Source organism: Dermacentor variabilis, chromosome 1 (assembly GCF_050947875.1).
Source record: "Dermacentor variabilis isolate Ectoservices chromosome 1, ASM5094787v1, whole genome shotgun sequence".
In the NCBI taxonomy this organism is placed as follows: domain Eukaryota; kingdom Metazoa; phylum Arthropoda; class Arachnida; order Ixodida; family Ixodidae; genus Dermacentor; species Dermacentor variabilis.
The window spans coordinates 64722800-64744105 of NC_134568.1; the positions used below are offsets into that span (position 1 = coordinate 64722800).

At 43.4% G+C, this 21306-nt stretch overlaps 1 protein-coding gene across 2 annotated transcripts in view; it reads left to right on the top strand.

The window, feature by feature from the left end:
* LOC142578731 (rap guanine nucleotide exchange factor 1-like) overlaps window positions 1–21306 on the top strand; it is a 137753-nt gene that overhangs the window by 95910 nt on the left and 20537 nt on the right. For both annotated transcript variants that reach the window (XM_075688258.1, XM_075688249.1), the window contains 2 exons: window positions 6953–7130; window positions 16310–16619. In XM_075688258.1, coding sequence (XP_075544373.1) covers window positions 6953–7130; window positions 16310–16619 — 488 coding nt within the window. The remainder of the gene's footprint in view (window positions 1–6952; window positions 7131–16309; window positions 16620–21306) is intronic.

Here is a 21306-nt window from a genome sequence, read left to right on the forward strand (position 1 = left end):
GTATAAATGCAAAAACATAGCACATAAGAATCCATTTAAGGATATCATACCTGCCTTGATGCAACAAGCATCTCGGAAATGCTGGTGATATATGACTTATACAACATTTACTTTCATTTTAACCCACTAAAACATGTTTGCTCACAACGAGTAGTTCACGATGTAATAATAAATTTTTGAATTTCTTCACAGTAGTGCTTGCCAGTAACATGAGGACTTATCACGTTGTTGTTCTTGTTTACTAACTGCAAAAGCAACACTGCAGTTTAGATTCTACCAACACCACTTGCTTCTTTAACTGCTTCTCAGAATTGGGCTATTCTTCACTGGGTAATTTTAAGTGGCGGTAATTTGAAGCAAAGCTTATTGAGGCTTACAGCTGTTTGCAGCATATGGACAGGAATGTACCAACATTTATTCCCTTTTCGCTACTACACGTTCAACCCACTTGAGCAGTTTACTGTTGCTTGTTGCTTGAGGAAGAGACATGACAAATCTGGTGAACTGACAGAGGCTGCTCAGCCCAAATTTTTTAGTGAAATATGCCTTTTGGATCATTTGGCTGCAGCCAGAAAGAAGCCGAAGCCTCATTTATTAGTAGTATGGGACATATTGGGGAGGTAGATATCATTATTCCACGGCGGAGGTCAAAAATCAAGTGATTCGTGTGAGGCTTGTGGTGTCTTCCTTATGAGGCGGGCATGCGAGGTTCTCTTTGGTGTACTGACGAAGCGAATAGTTCTCAGTTTGTATAATTAAACAACGCAGGTTTGAGACATAGTGAGGCAGAAGGTTTTGAAATTTTCTTTTTCAAGGCGGCTTATGCTGTGCTGTAGTGCCTCAAGTATACTTTAGGCATTGCAATTAGCACTGTAAAAACTGCATCAGGATTTCAATTCATAGTTGTAGTGAATTGATGGGTTCACGGCAAACAATGCGTGCCTCGTCATAACGACATTTGGTTGCTTCCGTTGCGTGAGGGATATGCCATATTGTCGATAAAGGCTACTGAAGACCTGAAGGCCACTATGATAGATGTACAGTTAAAGCTCGATATAACGAACTTCATTATAACCAAATTCTTGATATAACAAAGTATTTAACTTTTCATAACTTGTCCATAGAACACAATGTATTTCAAACCTCAATATAACGAAGTATGTTTGTTTTTCAATATAGCTAAATTCCACTGCCATCACAGAGGAATACCGAGACAGTAAATGGAAACTTCTGCGGACGCAGATGGTGAATTTATTGAATTACCCAAGCGGCTGCTTGCAAAACAGACTTCTCAAATCATGTCACGTGACCAGAGGGACCGCTGAAGTGGATCCACATCATGCTCCCCATGTGCGATAAGATCCTATCTCACAATGTATTTCAAACCTCAATATAACGAAGTATGTTTGTTTTTCAATATAGCTAAATTCCACTGCCATCACAGAGGAATACCGAGACAGTAAATGGAAACTTCTGCGGACGCAGATGGTGAATTTATTGAATTACCCAAGCGGCTGCTTGCAAAACAGACTTCTCAAATCATGTCACGTGACCAGAGGGACCGCTGAAGTGGATCCGCATCATGCTCCCCATGTGCGATAAGATCCTATCACGTCCCATACACTGTTTGCTTTAAGTGCAAGTGAAAGTGTGTGAGGGCGAGACAAGAAAGATGGTGACTTCACGAGTGCCACCTTCCCGTGCGAGCAAAGGGAAAGAGGGGCAAGGTAGTGAGCTAGCGGTAATGCAGTCAAGCACGTGCGAGGGTGGGGAGTTAGGGGTAAGTTGGCATGCACCTCAATTTCTGTCGCGCGTCTTGGTCGTGGCTGCGCGTGGCTGCGCATGGCTGTAAGCGCGGCTAAGCGCATATGCAGCCGCACACCCTGCTTTAGAGGTAACCTGTCACATGTGCAAAGAGAACGTGCTGAGACAGCGTGGCATCATGTAAGCTGTCTTCCCGCTCATTTAGTATTGGAGGTTGCATAGTGTCAGGTTTTGGTCACCCGTTAGTGCAAGAGGCAGACCAAGCATTCGCTCACCACTGCTGGTGCTTTTCATGGTAGTGTCGTCCCAGTGCGGGCAACATTATCAGCCACAGGGGCGGAGTGCAAGCGAAAGCATGGCTGGCTTCGTTTAATTCGTACTGCCGGTGGGAAGATATCGTCGACGTGGCATGAAACCGTATCGTTCGCCGCTAACTCCCAAATTTATCAAAATGAATTGTTTTCTGATTCAAATTTGCTTTCTTTTATTGCCTGATAATTCGAGTAACTCTACGGCACCTTTTTGTGAAAGAAGAATCGAACGGCAACTGTACTTATTTGCATAAAAGGTTGAATTTCAATACAACAATATTTCGATATAACGAAGCAAATTGCCAATTTTACCGACTTTGTTATATTGAGGTTTACCGTATTTATTCGATTCTAGTGCGTCCTCGATTGTAACGCACATGCGTTTGCTGTGACATAAAAAAAGAAAAGTCCTCTACTGTACCGCACACCTCATTCTTTCGTACAGAAATACAACTTTCTCTCATTTGGAGAAAACAAAGATTTACTCCCAATGCGCTAAAGTTGCGATAAATAAAAAAGTCACAGTTTTGCCCAAAAGGCAAAGCATTGATTACAATAGCAAATTAGTGGACAGCTATACGAAAAGTAAAGATAGTAGTGTTATCAGCCGTATAAACATTTAAGCATTCGTTTATTACCTAAATTAACAAGCATGGTGTCATGCGCACACAAGAAAACATTTGACTAGAACAACTCATCAGAGTAATAAGAATCATGATGAAAGCTTTGCTGGGCAGTGTCCTTCTAACACGGATTTATAATGTCATCACCAAATACCAAGATTTTTCTTCCGTGTAAAATGCAATGACCCTCATAGCTAAGTACTAAGGAAATGTTAAGTGTTCAGCCAAGCATCGTACACAACTTCGCATGTTGAATTTGCAGATATTCTTTGCACGCAAATTTTATGGACAGACATGACGCATATATGCATTGCAAAAGCACTAGACCCCTTCTACGCTACATAGCTTGCGATATCCAAGCCTCCGATTTTCTCGACTTGCGCTGTTTTGAAGAAGAAACTGCAGTTCAGGCAGGGCAGCAGAAAGAAGCCACATATCCTTCAATAAGTAAGGCTCGAGCCACCAATACCGCAAGCATGCACGAAGGCAACGAGCACGCGTGGCACCTGAGTGAGCCGGAGCAAGCGGTGTCCTGGCCGTGACATCACTCGCGAGAGGGTGCCACTCCAATTTCTCACCGCTAATAAATATGAATACCACATTAAGTGGTTACGATGATAGTGCTGACTGAACAAAGAAACAAGAAAAAGTGCTGTCCCCTGGAGCATTTTGTCAGTCATGAAAAAGCGGGCGTGGCCTCCGAGACTGAAGAATGTTGCACGCTTTCAATAGAAAGCGTGCAACATTTTTCACCTCCCCATTTTGTAGGCTATAGAGCAGGCCACTGGAAGCCAAGCCAGTGGAAAATCAACATGGCGGCCTCCAAGATGCGGTAGTGTGGCTCGGAACGAGCAATTTAATCCGTAAAATCCAACTTTTGGACCTAAATTTGTCCGAAAAATTGGTCGTTAAGATGCATTAGCTCTACGGAACCCTGACGGTGCATTTATGAAGTCTGGACTATCCATCATGTACGAATTTTTGGAGTCCAAAAAATCCGTCAGCGACTGTAGTCAATAGCATTTTGTATCTTGTGGGAGAACACATAACTCGGGGTACTCACTAGAAAACTTGCACACATACAAAAGCATGCATGTGTTCTGCTATACAGTGAGGGATGCGACAACTCTGTCACTCCACTCATTGCCATGAAGGAAGCGCCGCTCGATAGCGTCAACCCTTTACAGCGAAGCTGTTTACCTGACGGACCTGTATGATTGAGCGGTATACGTGGTCTCGGGGGGGGGGGGGGGGGGGGGGCATCTGTGCTGGCCAACATCCATAAAGTGAACATGAAAAATGGCGGTGTGAGCGCTGAATAGGCGAGAGCAAGCAATAGTACGGTGGAGAGGAAAGAAAAGACACTTGATTTCACCGTGCGCCTCACCTGCGGAGTTGGGGAGTGCACACCCACTGGCCGCCATTTCTGCCGGCTGCGCCTGCTGTTGTCTGCCCTTGTAGCGGGAAAACATGGAGATGTGCACTGCGGTGTGTAAGAACAAGATTGTGCATTGCAGAGGTAGACCATTGCAACAGTTGTAACTCCAACAGAAATGAAAAAAATGGAAAGGCCACGCATTGTGCGCACGGCCAAAGAACAAGCCGAGAATGAGGAGAGGCGTCAACAGCAAAGATGCGACTATAACCAACGACAACATGCCCATGCGAAAGCGGAGAATGCAGCCAGTGACTTTGGCTCCAAATAATGTCAGTGAGAGTAGATGTGAGAGTCTAATCGTCATCAAGCACAAGCTATTAACGAACATCCCGTACTGGCGGCCGCTCATAAACGTCAAGCTAGGTCGTTCAAGTCTGCGTCCAAGCGGCAGGAGCGTCAGTTGCCACCTCCTTCGAGTTTCACTGGGGCAAATTCCAAATTTGAGAGAATCTTTCTGGATGTGGAGTTTGGCCATAGTTGCTTGGTCTGAGCTTCGCTGGCTAATCTGCCACCATATGATTAGTTCGGCCAAAAAATTTTTTTCGTTCGTAATAAGCATAAAATAAAGTGCAGACATCTAATAATATTAGAACTGCAATCTTAAACAATAAATATGCAGTACTTAATAACATTCGACGTACGTTCAGCAATCTCATGTATACTACATCCAAAATACCAATGTTTTACCACCAGTTCTCGCCACTTACCATTTTAATGGAACTTTCTGTGCCAATTTAAAATTATAATTGCTACTTAAATTACTAATAGTATGTTCGATTATATCACTATAAATCATGGGTCTTTTCATTTCCACCAACACAATACGAAACATTCTTGGCAGTTGTCAGTTCCTTTAACACAAAACTACATTGTTACTTTTTTTTGTGTGTGCAACTGTTGTGATAAATGCAGTCATGCCTCATAGTAATAGTAACAGCTTGCCTTTAACTTTGTCTATTTCAATTTCATGTGAAGGCATTGTAATGCAAAAACTAAGTATACACTGGAGCTGTAAACAAAACTATGTGTGCAAGAACTACAGGTAAATTTTGCTACTCTCTTAGCATAGTCCAGTTACAGCTGCTTTTGGGCAACACTGTCTACAGGTAAACCTCAACAAATGAACTTCAGTATAACTAAATTCTCGATATAACAAACTATTTAGCTTTTTGCAACTTCTTGTTCATACAACACCATATATTCTGAGCCTCAGTATAACGAAGTTAGTTTATACATGATTTCAATATAGAGAAATTTCACTGCTGCTACGAAAGAATGCCGAGGCAATAAATGGAAACTGCAACAGACACAGATAGTCAAATGGTTGAATTATATACGGCTGCTTGCCTATGCACCTCTCAAATCATGAGCCACATGAGAGAGTGGCTGCCGAAGTGGAACAGCATAGCAGCAAGACCCTCTTGCCGTAATGTTCTGTATGAAGTTCAAGTGTGGTAACATGGCATCACGCACAACATGCTGCACGCCATATGCTGTGCGGGAAAGTGTCTGTGGGTGAGCCGAGAAGCGTGATGGCTTCCGTCTTCTCACGCGAGCAAGGGAGTCGAGCGCATGGTAACGTAGCGCATACGTAGTAGCGCATAAGTGGCCTGCGTGCCTGATCTTGGAGGTAAATGCAGCGATTGCAAAGACTGGGTGAGTGGAGATGGCCCTGGCTTCGTGTGCGCTGTGTTTTCGTATGTTTAGTGCTGAAGGTTGCGTAATCTCGATTTTTGGAGACGCATTGAAGGGAAAGGCAGTCAAAGGGTTCGCCTCCTCTGCCTGCACTTCTCGTGATAGTGTTGTCCTACTGTGGATGAAATTACCATCCGCGGAAGCAGAGTGGATGCGAAAGCGTCACAGGCGTTGCGCCGTACCACCAATGTGAAGATATTGTCAGCACGGCATGAAACCATATGTTTGGTCATGGAATCTCGAATTAGACAAGATGAATTTGTTTTTTTCTCATTGAGGTTTGTTTTTTCTGATTGCCTGATTTTTCTGAAAATTTTGTGGCCACTTCTGTGGGAAGAAAAATTCATAGGCAACTCTACTTATTTGCTTAAAAAGTTAAATTTCAATATAACGAAATTTTGACATGACGAAATAAAGGGCCGATTTTACGAAGTTTGTTTTATTGAGGTTTAACTGTACTTCATTTTAGAACTTGCAACACTGCTAGTGCTCGTAAGCTGACTTCTAGTTGGAGTTTTTCGTTCCAACTAGCTGTTGGCATGTTAGGGAGGATACCAACAAGACTGTTAGCACGAATGGTGCGTGCCCAGCAGTTTCCATACCAACATGGCAGATGGTGAAGTGGTGTGTTTCGTCCTTTGCTCGACAGTCAATGTTTCTTATCATTTGCCAGCAACATTTGCATGCAAACTGCGATGTACAAATGAATGCATTCTTGGTCAGGGTTTTTCTTTTCTCTTGCTTGTAGCTGGGGTCCAGGCAGGCACGTGCATCGTGTACATGTAGGCTTCATTAAATTACAACTGCAGAACAAAATTACTTTGCAAATTGCAGGAAAAGATGTATGGTGTTCTATAGAATTAACATGGAAGATTTTAAAAGATTGTTATACTATTGCAGTTTTCGCTAAATAGAAGTTCCGGTCTTGATATGCAGGTTGTCGCAACTAATGTTAGCTGCACTGTTAAAAAACAATGCAACTTATGTGGAGTAAAGTGATGCTTTGTTGTTGGTAGTCACCTTGTACAACTCAAGATACTTTTTATATTCTATCTCATTAATTAACTACCTAAAATAATTATCTATATTCATTTATTTGTTTGTTTATTTGTTCCTCCCAGAAAAAGAGTACTTCTATCAGGAGGCCTTCCTAACAACGTACAAGACATTTGTAAGTCCTATGGATCTAGTGAACAAGCTCATCTACCGCTACAACAAGTTCATCCAGTTCTCAGACACACGGCAAAAATATGCTCGGTGGGCCTTCTCACTCCTGGTTCGTGTTGTGGACGACCTTGGGTGGGTACCTATGGCAAAATAGTAGTGGATGTGAGTGTTTGGAATAATGATCGTTTTGCAGTTGAAGCAGGGAACCCTTCTGTTGCAATGGCAAAACAGTGCCCCACATCGTTTCATAGCGTAGCTGTACAGAAAGAGCATTTTGTTTGGTGTTTAGTGCTTCCAAGGGGCCATAGTCAACTTTACCTTAGCTCTGACAAATGGTGACCATAATGGTCAGGACAGGTGATCATATGAAATAACACGATATGGCATTCACTCTTCCTCCAAACAAACCATTTTAGTTTATATGCTTAAATTTTGCATGCGTATTAAAGGTAATCAACAATATTATAGACACACTAATCTGATTTTCTTGGAGACAGCATGTTTGTGCAACACTTCAACCGCATGTTTGAAGCATGCCTAGTGCTAGGCTTTTTCTCTATGTGAGGACAACTTGCAACTATTGCGAAGAGATTCACACAAGTGCTCTTTTCCCTCATAAATGAACAATTGTTCATAAGATTTTGCTGTCTGCCAAGAGAAAGTGAAGAAACCTTTTTATTCGCCTTTTAATGGTTACCATTTATACAGTTTTTCCCCTCCTTTCCGCTGTAGATTCGGAAAACGTTTCAAGATGCTTGAAGTCATATGATCATTATAATAATTAAGGATAGAGAAATGAATTCATATAAAATTTGTTTAGTTTGAACAAGTTGGTAGCTTGTTACAGAAAGTAAAAGCACAGGATATAGTGCCAGTGAAGTTACCTTATCCAACCCTCTTGCACCAAACAGACCATTATAGTTTAGATGCTTAAGTTTTATGTGCATACTTAACTTAGCTAAGAGTAATCAACTTTATTATTGACCCGTTTTGTGGAGCAGTTTGTTCTAGAGAAACGAGATGGCGCTTTCAGTGGCGCCCGTGCGTCGCCTCAGCAACAGTGCACGAATATGAAACCATTACCACTTCCACCTTGCTTCTGTGCAATCAGCTGTCGGAAATGCAACTGAGTTTTTGCTAATGCACTGTGCTCCAATCATGCCGGATTGAATCTTGTGGATTGAAGATGTGTGCAATAGTTGACTAAAAATAGTGACTGGCATATTAAGGAATGCAATGAATCCGTGTAGCCAAGTTCGCGAACCGTTGCTGCAACTGTCCGTGCGTGTTACCGGCACTTCGAAATGTACGGCTTTCTTCGAGGATACAGGAATTTCCTCATTCACTAGCGTTGTATCGCTAACTTTTAAAGAAAGTCTTTCAGCCCCGGAACATCAGCAAGAGTGAGTACCGCTCGTTAAACAATGACAAAGGGAGTAGCGCCGCTTGCTGTAATAGTACGTTTCGAGCACAGTATCTACACACATCTACCCAACTGGCACAGAATCTTGCACCCACTCTATCATCAACGTGTCAATAAGTGAATGAGCACACACTTGAATATATGCACACCATATACGCACAATAAATGACGGATTACACCAATAGTGCACAAATGGTTGAAGCTTAATGTTTCGGGATGATCCACAATAGTAAGCGAGTTAATACAATACAATAGTAAGCGATAATACATCTTTGCTACAAGGTATTACAATGTACAAAATGGCTACAAGTATTGCCGCAGCAAGAACAAATCTATCAGAACTGAGCATACCCATGAGCGATTAGGCAGAAATAATCAGGTAGTGACCGCACTAAGGAAATTTACTGAGTCAGAAATATGACAAGCCACAGCTTTAAAATATTTGCCAAAATAAGGACGAAGATCAAAACACAAATCCTATTCAATTCATGAGCAGAAAGTTTGGATAGCTTGGAATATATATTTAGCCTCGCTTTTAAAACAAGCACCATATACGCTGCTTGAACCATTTGGGCATAGCTTAATCAGCTTCCAAAGCGCTTTTGCATGTTCTCTGAAGCTGTGGCCAAAGCTTCGTATCATCCACCAAGTCACCGCCTGCGATATCTCCAGAAACAGAGGTTTGCTAAGCCGCACCGGTATCATACATACCCATTGTATATGCGGAGGCAGTTGAGGCAAGCAATGGACATGTCACCATGTGGTCAAACATGGCAGCGCCCATGGGATTGCTGCGAAAAGGGTCAATAGACACACTGATCTGATTTTCTTGGGAGAAAGCAGGTTTGTGCATTGTGATAAAAACCTGTGAACTGAAAATAGTAACTTCAAAGTTTAGCTCCATAATTTATAAATGCTGTAAGCTATCTCTAACCAGATGTAGAGTAAAACCTCATTCATATGTTTGGGGGGAAAAAGTACACGAAAGAAAATGTACTAACCAAGAAACCGTGCAGTCTGAAGTTACTAAAAAATATTATGGCCGACTCAAGTGTAGCTGGAATCGATGTAACGCGAGTTGTCACAGCACGAGACACCGATGCGCGCCGAGTCAGTGGGGCCCAAATAGCATGAGACACACCTTCTCACTTTTGTGGCTTCCACCTTACGTTTGCACTCCCTGAATTTGGCCCGGGTCACCAGTTTATTCAGGTGGGGTATTTTAGTGTGAAGTTTTGATGTGCCCACTCAGCGAGAATTGTTGCGATGCCACTGCCACCACATGCTGTTTTGTTATTCTGCAGCCATAGTGTTTTGAGAAGGTGACAGGAAACCAAAATACACAGTTTTAGTTTAGGGTAAAATGCTTGCGTTAGCATTAGAATGCAATGCAATGCTAATGCTGAGAAAGGCTGCACTAAACGGCACAAAATAGTCTTTTAGAATAGTAGCGGAACAGAGCAAAACGCTAACGTAAAGATATACAACACCATCTAGATGTAAACACATAGAGTATCAGCAAGCCAAATACGAAATGCCAAGCTAATCCAATGCCGAATCAGCAAGTGTGTCACTAACTTAAGCGAATGAGCGAAATATAGGTTTTGGCGCCATATTGACGCGTCTACAGCAAGAAACATGAGCAAACATGACCAAGCTCTATCGTTAAACCTCCTGTACTCCTAATTGAGAATGTATCTCGAAAACGACACCCATTTGTCACCAGTACGCCACTGTTGAAACATCATCACACAAATCTAAAGCAAATAAAAGCATTAGTGAGGAACAATTGAGCTTAGTAACTCAGGGGACCAACTGCAATGCATGATCACTGACCTGGAGAGGCAAAGCCGAAGGGTGGGTCTAAAAATTAATCTGCAGAAAACTAAAGTAATGTTTAACAGTCTCGGAAGAGAACAGCAGTTTACGTTAGGTAGCGAGGCACTGGAAGTGGTAAGGAATACATCTACTTAGGGCAGGTAGTAACGGCGGATCCGGATCATGAGACAGAAATAATCAGAAGAATAAGAATGGGCTGGGGTGCGTTTGGCAGGCATTCTCAGATCATGAACAGCAGGTTGCCATTATCCCTCAAGAGAAAAGTGTATAATAGCTGCGTCTTACCAGTACTCACTTACGGGGCAGAAACCTGGAGGGTTACGAAAAGGGTTCTACATAAATTGAGGACGACGCAACGAGCTATGGAAAGAAGAATGATGGGTGTAACGTTAAGGGATAAGAAAAGAGCAGATTGGGGGAGGGAACAAACGTGAGTTAATGATATCTTAGTTGAAATCAAGAAAAAGAAATGGGGCATGGGCAGGACATGTAAGGAGGAGGGAAGATAACCAATGATCCTTAAGGGTTACGGACTGGATTCCAAGGGAAGGGAAGCGTAGCAGGGGGCGGCAGAAAGTTAGGTGGGCGGGTGACCCTGGAGACCGAACTTTCTTATTTTTTAAGATATCCAGATGAAACTTTCAGGGTACGTTCACACCACTGAACTATGAGGAACTGCAAAGTTTCATGAAGATATGTTTATTAGTTCCAGAGTTATTGAGGTCTAACTAGGTGATTCATGTATATGCCTGAGGAAGAGCCTGGAGAAATGCCAGGACATCGTAGGAAGCTGAAATTCACTGTGATGATCCCTTGATAGATATCCCAGGGGGCTAAAGAGCCCTTTTCTTTAATTTCCCCTCCAAAAATTTTTAAGACAACTTTGAATTTGATGTAGCCAGTAATGACCACATCCATCAAAAATTAATTGCTTATTATAAATTAACTGCACCAGCTTTCAAAAAAAGAAGCCTGTTACCCCCTGGCAAAGTCATTCAGGAACAGAATAAAAAAAACGGCATACAAATCTGAAGAGCGGTTCTTGAGATATCGCCTTCCCCAGCACCACTACTAGCGAAAAAATCCATTCCGAGAAAACAGGCCTTAAAGTTGAACACATGTGTTTCTTTATTAGAAAGCTCCTGCGGAGCTTCTAATTAGCTCTTGCGGCTCCAGGCACACTCAGTGTGTCGGATTTTCGACTGGCGACAGCCGAAAGCACAGTTCCGCCGCTGAAAAGCGTCTACGCAGTCGGCACTCGCTGCGAGAGATAGGAAGTTCGATGCTCGTACAAGACGCATATCGCGCTCCCGTGCACCGAACATCTGCACTGTCTTGGGCTTTGCCGGCATCGCGTGCAGCGAAGAACTAGCGAAAAAAGAAAAGCTGAACAAATAATCTAAAAGATAGCGCAAGGCGATGAGCAGCGCGCAAGCTCATGTTGAGGCCGACAGAGCAAGGGGCAACAACGACGCGAGCGCGGCAACAAAGGGAGCAGCCGCCGCCGCCCGCGCAGCAGCCAATGGCAGGCGCGCTTTAGCCCGCGAGATTTGAGCAGCAGCCGCTGCCCGCGCAGCAGCCAATGGCAGGCGTGCCTTAGCCCGCGAGATTTGAATGCACTGCTCCGGCCAATCAGCGCTCCGCATCACATCGCAGGAAAACGCCAATAGCGTCTCAACCGCGCCGACGATGCCATTTTGCAAGGCGGCAAAATATAGACAAAGAATCCACGGTCAAAACGACACCAAGATGGCGCGGGCAGGCCGCATGGGCCGGGAATGGCGCGCCCGCGAAGTTTGACTTCATTTCGGCATTTGCGCGTTTTTTGGGCCGCGGTGGCCTCAAAAGTAGCGTTATTTTTGGTACTTTACGGTTGAATTAGGTGCTGATAATTACAGAACAGGTAGTTTATGAGACATACAAACCAAAAATATGGTTTTTCAAAAATCGACTTTTTCGCTATTTTTCGGTTTTCAAGGGCCGCGTCCCCCCTTAAGACGTTTGCAGGGACAACATGGCCACAATTAGTACATGACCGGGGTAGTTGGAGAAGTATGGGAGAGGCCTTTGCCCTGCAGTGGGTGTAACCAGGCTGCTGCTGCTGCTGCTGCTGCTGCTGCTGATGATGATGATGATGATGATGATGATTGGGCCAAAAAAGGCAGGCCAGCAGCTCGATAGATCTGAAGTGTGACACCATGTTGCCCTACGTAAGGCTCCCCTTGCATGCATTAGCATTGAACACTAAATCCCAAAAATAGCATACATATGTAAAAGCTCCAGTACTGTTTACGTACAGTGCATGCACAGTTTGGAGCATGCAACGCTAATGCGAACTCTTTCTGTTTGCTGCTATACGCTATACTAAAACTGTCTAATAAGGTCGAGCTGGTGGGGGACGCCGGAATAAGGTGCCGGTAGAGCGAAACATGATGCTCACCTCGCGCCACCTGTAGCAGGGAAAGGTGGAATGCCGGCGCGTTTGTGTTATCGGCTTTAAAAGTGTGCGGTATATGGTTCCAATGGCACTACGCCACACTCGCTGTGAAACAGATAGACGGAGTTGTTTATTGCAGTAGGGTTGGTGGTGATAGCTGTAAATGTGTCGAGCGACGACCCGCGAGATGATTTGCTGGTACCAGGAGAGGAAATTGAGTTTGTGCCGGCGTTTGCACATGACATGAGTGGGCCAGTACTGAGAAGGAGCTGCCGCAGCGGGCGCCTACTGCGTTCGATTGCACATTCCTCACATCTTTTCTTGTTCATATGGGATCTAGTGGCCGGAAAACATATCATATGATCGTAGTTCGAATACGTAGTGAACGTTGGTGCCGAAAGATTGCATTTTCTCGCGACGTATTAACCAGTAAAAAAAGAACCGTAACACTGTTAGGTTAATTTTTGTGTTTGCGATCACGAAAGTTGGCGTCAGGAAAGCATACGGAACAGGATTGTATCAATGAGGTTCTACTGCTCTGCCATCATCATGCCTAAGCTTACAAGCATGTGAATTGGCTCAACTTGTAAGCAGCACCATGGATCTTGGCCACTTGGTCCCAGTTTGTGCAGCAAACTTGTGGCACTTATTGGCAGCAAACTGAATTACTCCTTTTGCCAGTTTCCACGTTGCAACTCTAGGAATTACATCCACTGTCAACAAGTGCCATATTCTGGCCCCTAGTGCTATGTTGGACCCAGTGGCCTGTGCTCCCCGACACTGCTGCCTACATAAACCATCTTTTTATGCAGTCTTGTAATGTTTTACATGGCAGCACACTCTTAGGTTGCTGTGATTGTATACTTCTGCACTAGTTAGAATATGGTATTACTATCACTAATATTCATGCCTCCAAGTTAGCATTTGTTTGTTAAGTTCTTTTTTTTTTTCCCCTCTCATTTTCCAGTTTATAGAAGTTCGAAACCAGGAACAAGGCACATACCTTGTATATTTCAGATTTCTTTCTAACGCTCAGTATTTTCAGTAAGAAACAGAATTTATACTTTTCATTCATGCTTCTCTGGGTGCTTCTTTGAAATTTGAAATAAGAATTCTCAAGAAATTTCCAACAAATTATTTCTGCTTCCCTTCAAAACATTGATGATTAAGCTGCAATTTTATGTATCTCAGTAATGTTGCAGCGGGTACATGTTGAAGTAAAACTATAAAATATGGAAATCACTGAAAATGAGCACATTTCTGGTGGTAAGGAAGAGTTACAGAAATTGCAAAACATGCCATAATTAATACTTTTAGCAGGTTATGTCTTCAGAAGGGTAAAAGGCAGTTTTTTGCACCGATGGATTCTTTGCTAAATGCAGCTTTCCCTAAATTGGGTATTGACTCTATTGCTGAAGCCATCCTTAATCTATGCAATCCACTATATCATTATCATGAAGTCCTTGCAAAAAACAGTTAATCTGACAATTGGTGAGATAATAGAGCCAAGCAAAAATTGTCAAGCTTGATAAAAGTGTGTTACTGCTCCATCTGTTGAGCTGTCTGAACAGGAGCTGAAGTACTTAAAGGTCCACTAAAAAAAACATAGACTCAACCTGTAGTACTAATAATGTTACATTTTTGCACTAGCATAACCGTCACTTTTACCATGAGAGGATTCTTGGTAAGCCAAAAAGGATGCAGAAACTAAAGACGGGTGGCAACGCTGCCCTGAAGTTTCTGTACCAGCTCACCATGACGTCATGGATATTGGCAGCATCTATTTGGGTCTTGTTAATTGTTTGCTGGTAATGAAGGAGTACATTGCACTTTAATGAAACTAAGCGCTAGACCTAGCATGTTTCAAGAACTCTTCCTGTGCCAAAATGGTGCAGTTATAAGGAAATATTTCTAAATCTTCATATTTACACCCGTTTCGTGAACAGTTTAGTTGCAAATTCTGTTATTTGCCTCTTTAGTTGTCATCCTTCTTGTTTTTCTTTTTTTGTGATCCAACTGATGCGCTCTTTAAAAGGACACTAGAGGCAAATATTAAGTCAAGCTAAAGTGATAGATTAGGGTTTGAGAATCTCTAAGGCGTCAATATTATCATGAGCAGAGCCTTAATGGAAAAATTGAAATGCAGGACACGATTAGAGACTCCCCCGAGGCATTCAAGTACTTGCCCAATGACGAAAGCACTCGTCAGTTAAATCCTGTCACTAGTACTCAACCACTAATTGCAAAAAACATCCTTGTATTGTACGATAAGACAAAATAAAATGCTACTTGTCCAGTTCTGTTTCATTTTTTAGAAAAAAGAAATTGAAATTACCCTTGAAAACGACACGGGTGGTCGAAAGGTTTTTTTCACTCAACTCCGCGCCGTACACGCTTTCGTCTTTCAGTAGTTTCGTTAGCACGTAGTGCTGTGCTGGTTTAGCTAGCTCGTGAAACTTGCACAAACTGCAAGTAGCAGAGAATTCAACTTCCATGTGGTGTTGCGGGATGCCCAAACGGTCTACGCCACTTGACCAAAAAGTAGCTGCAGCAGCGAATCCACCGCTCTGTCTTGGCTCAGTACCGCCATCTGTTGGGCGCAGTTTTACTCACCGACGGCAGCAAAGGGTGATGATGGTGTATGCAACATCACCACTCCCCCGGTTGGGTGCCGAGAGATGTGAATTTTGAAAAAGATATTCAGACCCTTCAGATGCAATTTTCTCGTAAACTAAGTCTTTTCTTGGCACAAAACAAGCATTGCGAGGTTTCTGGAATAGTATTTAAACAGTCCACATTGACTTATTGTTTGCTTTTAGCGTCCCTTTAAAGACATGGTGGTTTTTGTCTGTGCTGTTCTGCTTGTGCTTTTTTTTCGTTCTGAATATTTCACATGTGTTTTTATGTTTAATTTTTTAGGGCATATGCACATGGAAATACTAAGTAATATGTTATTCCACTCGTGTACATTTCACTTCACTGTTATGTATGTATATTCGTTAATTCTAGCCTTCAATGTCATAGGCTATGTAACATGGGACCCCAAACCTAGTCAAGCTACCGACTTGATTTTTGTCTGGGATATTTCCCAATTCTCGGAGGAATAAAGTCTTATTCTGAGTTTAAAACACGAAGTTCAGAAAAGGGAAGTTTGACCTAAATTTTCTTCACTAATAATCATCCCTTTACCGCCAAATGAATGTAAGTGGAGTTTTTAAAGAATACTTGTATAAACTGACTTCGTGTGGATTTCTAGTATCCCTTAAAGAATTCTGTTTACGGAAATATGGTGGTATGAATGAATAAGTGTGGCATTTCGTCATGGTAATAGTATACTAATGTGTAGTCATGTTAGAGCCTAAGCAAGAAACACAGCTGTTTTCTTACTACTTTATGTTCGATGTAATGTACATCTCTACAGTACTAAATGCAAAGGCACTGCTTTTTTGCACTATGGGTTATTGAGCACCAAGTTTACTGTATGTCAGGTTGGTTAAAGCATCAATTATTCCCAGTCATCAAGCTTAGTGATCCTCTCTCTCACATCTGGTAGTGTTTTTCTCCATCTTCCACTTAGCATGTTCTTTGCATGACTTTTGTTGTGGTGCGTAGGCTGAGTGATGCGGGCCCAGACATGGTGCGCTGTCTGACAGCATTCTCGCACCAACTCGTGGGCCGGGGAGACCTGAGCCTGGCAAGGGCTCTGCGGGCCAAGGTGGTAGAGAAGTGGGAAGCACACGCACAACTGCATGCTGGAGGCCCCTGGAGCACGACAGGGGCCGGGGGAGCCCCTCCTGGTTGCGGCGGTAGCCTTGCCAACTTGCGTGTCACCACCCAGCCGGCCACCTTGCTCCAGTTCAAATCAGAGCTCCTAGCCGAGCAGATGACCCTGCTTGATGCTCACCTCTTTCAGCGCATTGACGTGAGTATGCACACCTCAATAGTTCAACACTGGCAGCGCAAAATGAAGTGCCTGTAAAATTTGTGGTCTTGGGAGAAAGTTTGTGGTTTGTGTCATCATTCAAGGGGGCCAAGCGATGCAAATTGAGCATGTTGTTGTTATTAATTTCCTGCACAATATGAAGTTTGGTGATGCTTCAGCTTCCATGGCACTGCTAGTATCAAAGTCTTGAAATATTATATTATCAGCTGAAGCTTATATTTATAGCAGCACCTGGTAGTGATAATTGGCAGCAGATACAGGATGGTGTGTTAAATAAAGTTGTAAATAAAGCGTCTGTATTTCCCAGCTTTTCCATGTGGAATAAGACATCTGTGCTCCTTCTGGTTGCCATGTCAAAAAGACTGCTGATGTTGTGAAAGGCATTACTTACCACTTCCACCTCAAGCGTGCATTTATTTATTTCTGCTGGATGCTCCGTTGTTTCCCTACCCTTGCACCCTCGTACATCTGTGTAACTCATGTCAGCACTGGTTTGCAAACTATTTTTTCTGTTGCAGTCATTGTTGTGTTACTTTTGACTCTGGTTGTGGTCATGCAGAAATAGAGTTGCCAGTAGTCTGATTTTGTGAGACAGTATTGGATTTTATCAAAAATTTCCTGTTAGAAGAGTCATTTGTCCTGGTTTCAGGCCTCATGCTGGTAGCCTTCAGCTTTTCTTGCTGCCATCTCCAATAGTTTATACTTACTTCATTGACACCGAAGTGCCTTCCCAATGCACAGTTGCCATTCTCTAGAGCATACTCAACAGCTTTGAGCTTGAAGCTGGCAGTGTAATTTTAGTACCACCCCATTGCAAGCTGCACCGGCAGTCCAATCACTCCACATATGTGTAAATACTACGAACAGCCCAGTCGAGCTGACAGAGAAAACATAAAGAAATACCTGCTTTCTGCAAGCAGTGCTAGGTAGCACTAGGGGACATATGGCATCTTCATTTTGCCATCATCATCATCAGTCAAAGTTGAAACCATGGCGCCACTCACCGTGCCAAATTGCAGGTGCGATCATTATGCTGGAAAAAAAATTTTGATCAGTTGTGGGGTAGTGCAGCAATTATGCTGCACCATTAGCGAGCACAGTAGAACCTCATTCCTATGTTTTGGAAAAAAAACATACTATAAGCATGTCTATAAGTATAAGTAGACAGTTTTAGTATAGCGAAAAATGCTTGCGTTAGCGTTAGCGTGCGACGCAACGCTAACGCAAAGAAAGACTGCACTACGCGGCACAAGGTAGTGTTTTAGAATAACGGAACGGAGAAAAGCGTTAACGTTAACGCAAACAAATACAGTGCCATCTAGATGTAAAAACACAAAGTACTGGAAAGCCAAATCCACACGAAATACCGAGCTTATCCAATGCCGAATCCGCAAGTGTGTCCCTAAGTCAAGCTTATCGAAAGCCACAGTCGATGCGTTAATTACACATGTAGGTGTTTGGTTTGAGTGTTGTTTTGTCAAGAGTCACGAAACGCACCGATTATTCTTAGCATGCCGCGATCGAGTGTTCTGTGGGACCCATATTACATGTCCTTTTTAAGTTGGGATGACATCGACGCCCTCATACTTCGGGAACGAGAGCGACCGCGCAGGTTCTACGTGTCCTCAAGATCCACTCAACATCGAAGCTATTCCGGAGGGGACGTTTCGCCGGCAATTTCGCTTCCAGAAATCCGATTTCCCACTTCTTTCCACTTTTTTGCAACGGACGCCCATCTTGACGTCCGTCCGAATGAGTTCAAGGCGAAAACCTCCTTCAGGAGGTTCAGATCGTCGCCGTCGGTAAAACGCACACGCATTATGACCACAGCACCGACCACACTACTGTGTTTTGCCGCGGAAAACGTGACATGCATCGGCTTGAAATTCGGCTTTACACCAAGTGAACGAGCGAAGTACACTTGGGCGCCATCTCGAGGCGGATACAGCAAACATGAGCAAACATTAGCAAACCCTCTCGTTAAGCCTACTGCGCTGCTAATCGAGAACGTATATCGTAAACAACGCCCATTTGTCACCTGTGTGCCACTGTCGAAGCATCATCACACAAATCTAAAGCAAACACGAGCATTAGTGGGGAACGAATGAGCCGAACAGTGCAGGCCGACGACTCGATAGATCCGAAGCGGGCTGCTCTCACTTCGACTGGGGCCGCCATCTTGCCGTACGTAAGGCTCCCCTTGCGTGCGTTAGCGTTCAACGCTAAATCCTAAAAAAATCGTACGTACGTAAGAGCTCCAGCAGCGTTTATGTACAGCGCATGCGCAGTGTGGTGCACGCAACGCTAACGCTAACGCTAACTCTTTGCGTTTGCTGCTTTACGCTATACTAAAACTCTCTAGTATTATGTCTATAAGTATAAGACATAAGTCACTACAAAATGTCATAGTTTTGCCCAAGAGGCGAAGCATTGATAGAGATAGCATAGTATTTGACATCAGTTAAAGCTGAATGTAACAAACTATTTAACTTTTTATAACTTCTTGTCCGTAGAACACCATTTATTTTGAACCTTAATGTAACGAAGTGTGTTTATACAAAATTTTAATATAACTAAATTTCACTGCCATCAAGAAAGAATGCCAAGGCAATAAATGGAAACTGCTGCGGACACAGATGGAATTACATGTAGATGCTTATAGACACACCTCTCAAATGACGCACCATGAGACAAAGAGCGGCCACTGAAGCGGAACAGCAGAGCAGCAAGACCCTCTATTTGTCATGTGCCGTATACAAAGTCCAAGTGATATAAAATCCCATCACGTCCTACACGCCCTATGATGTGGGTGCGAGGGAAAGCGTGCAAGGGTAGTATGAGAAGGATGATGGCTTGATGCGCATCCTCTTGCCGCACAAGCAAGGGAAGCAGAGTGGGAGGCAAGTGAGTGCATGACCCCTTCCCTGGTTGTTAGCACGGATGAGCGCTTACGCGGTCCATGCCGTTGCCCATGAGCCTCATTTTTAAGGTAATCTGCCGCGAGTGCAAAGACTGGGAAAGCTAAAACGGCCATGGCTTCATTTGCACTGTCTTCCCGTGCATTTAGTGCCGGAGGACGCATAATCTCGCCTTTTTTGACGCGTAGAAGTGAGAGGCAGACAAAACATTTGCTCCCCTCTACCTGCACTTTTCATGATAGTAGAGTCGTCCAACTCAGGGCAACACTATCATGAAAGCTTCTTTCTCGTGTTTGCTCGAGTGTTATGTGCATGTGTGGAGTGGCGAGAAAGACATCTGGAGTCTTTTGCGAGATCTAGGGACTTTTTGCTTGGGACTCTTGCTCCTAATGTTTGTTCGCCGAGGTACTACGGAAAGCGGCATGCTTTGCTCCTGTGCAAGCGCTGCTTAAACTTCCATCCGAACAGGACCTTAATGGCCAATACAGAGTCCATAATGGCGAAGCAGCTGTTGTTTGTTGTCAGTGGTTGGTTCGTGTCACTGTGGCACACATAAGGTTTGCCGCTTCGCAGTGCATCTGCAGTGCTCTCCCAGTGCCACAGTTGTCGGCGACAGTACATGCCACATGGGCACATTTTGTGCATGCACCATCCAGCCATGAACAACAACTAAAATAAAACCTGCAAACAAATATTTTTCAACAGCATGAATTTACAGTAACAGCGTGTAATTATTCCCCCCCCCCCCTTGCTTCCCAGCATGTCATTCCCCTTGGCTGGAACCCTCCATGTCAGGCCTGGTGGTGGTGAAGCATAGAAATTGAACAACTACTGCAGCAGTCAAAAGGGAAAATAGTATCATAATGCAAATAAAAAGAAAGGAAAAAACTTATTATCAAATCCACGATTCGAACCAAGGACCTCTCAACCATGAGCTCAACGCTTAGATGCGGTGCCATGAAACCTGAACGGATAGCGAGCTTATTTCAGAATATTTATCTGTTGTCGCATAGTGTGGCTCAGGTATGAACAAACGCAGTAATGCACGTCCTCCTCTTTGGCACTGTAGCATCTAAGGAAAGGCATATTCCGAGAAGTGAAAGTCTCCAGATGTCTCTCTCGCAACTCATGCATGCGCATGGTGCTCGGGTAAATACAAGAAAAAAGGTTTCCAGACCCTATCTACCACGGCAGTAGCAGACTGTGCGCGAAAGTGTTGCAGGCTTCACTTTGTATTGCCAATGTGAAGGTATCGTCAACACGGCATTAAGCCATATGTTTGGTAGCCGACTCCTAAATTGAACAAAATGAAATTCCTTTTCTTGTTTAAATTTTTTTTACAGTTGCTTGATCATTCAGAAAATCTTATTGGGCCTTCCATGTAATAAAAATTCGTCTGTGACTACTTTTTACATAAAAAGTCAAATTTGATTATAACAAAGTAAATTGCCGATTTTACTAACTTCATTATATCAGGGTTTAGATTTATTAAATGAAGGAAGGCTCTTAGTTTTATGGGCAGTGTAAATTGAAGCAAACATCTGCTTACTAACTAAAGCATGGTGTAACGTGTCTAAAGATACATGAACAGAGTTCATCCAGTGACCGTCGACACTGATGCACAATGATGTATGATTCACATAGCACAATGACCATGTATGATGATGCACACAGCACTATGACCACAAGCTGCCATGACGAGGAGGGCCAGGAGCAGGAGGCTGCGGGCTTGTCCCAAAGCAAGCATT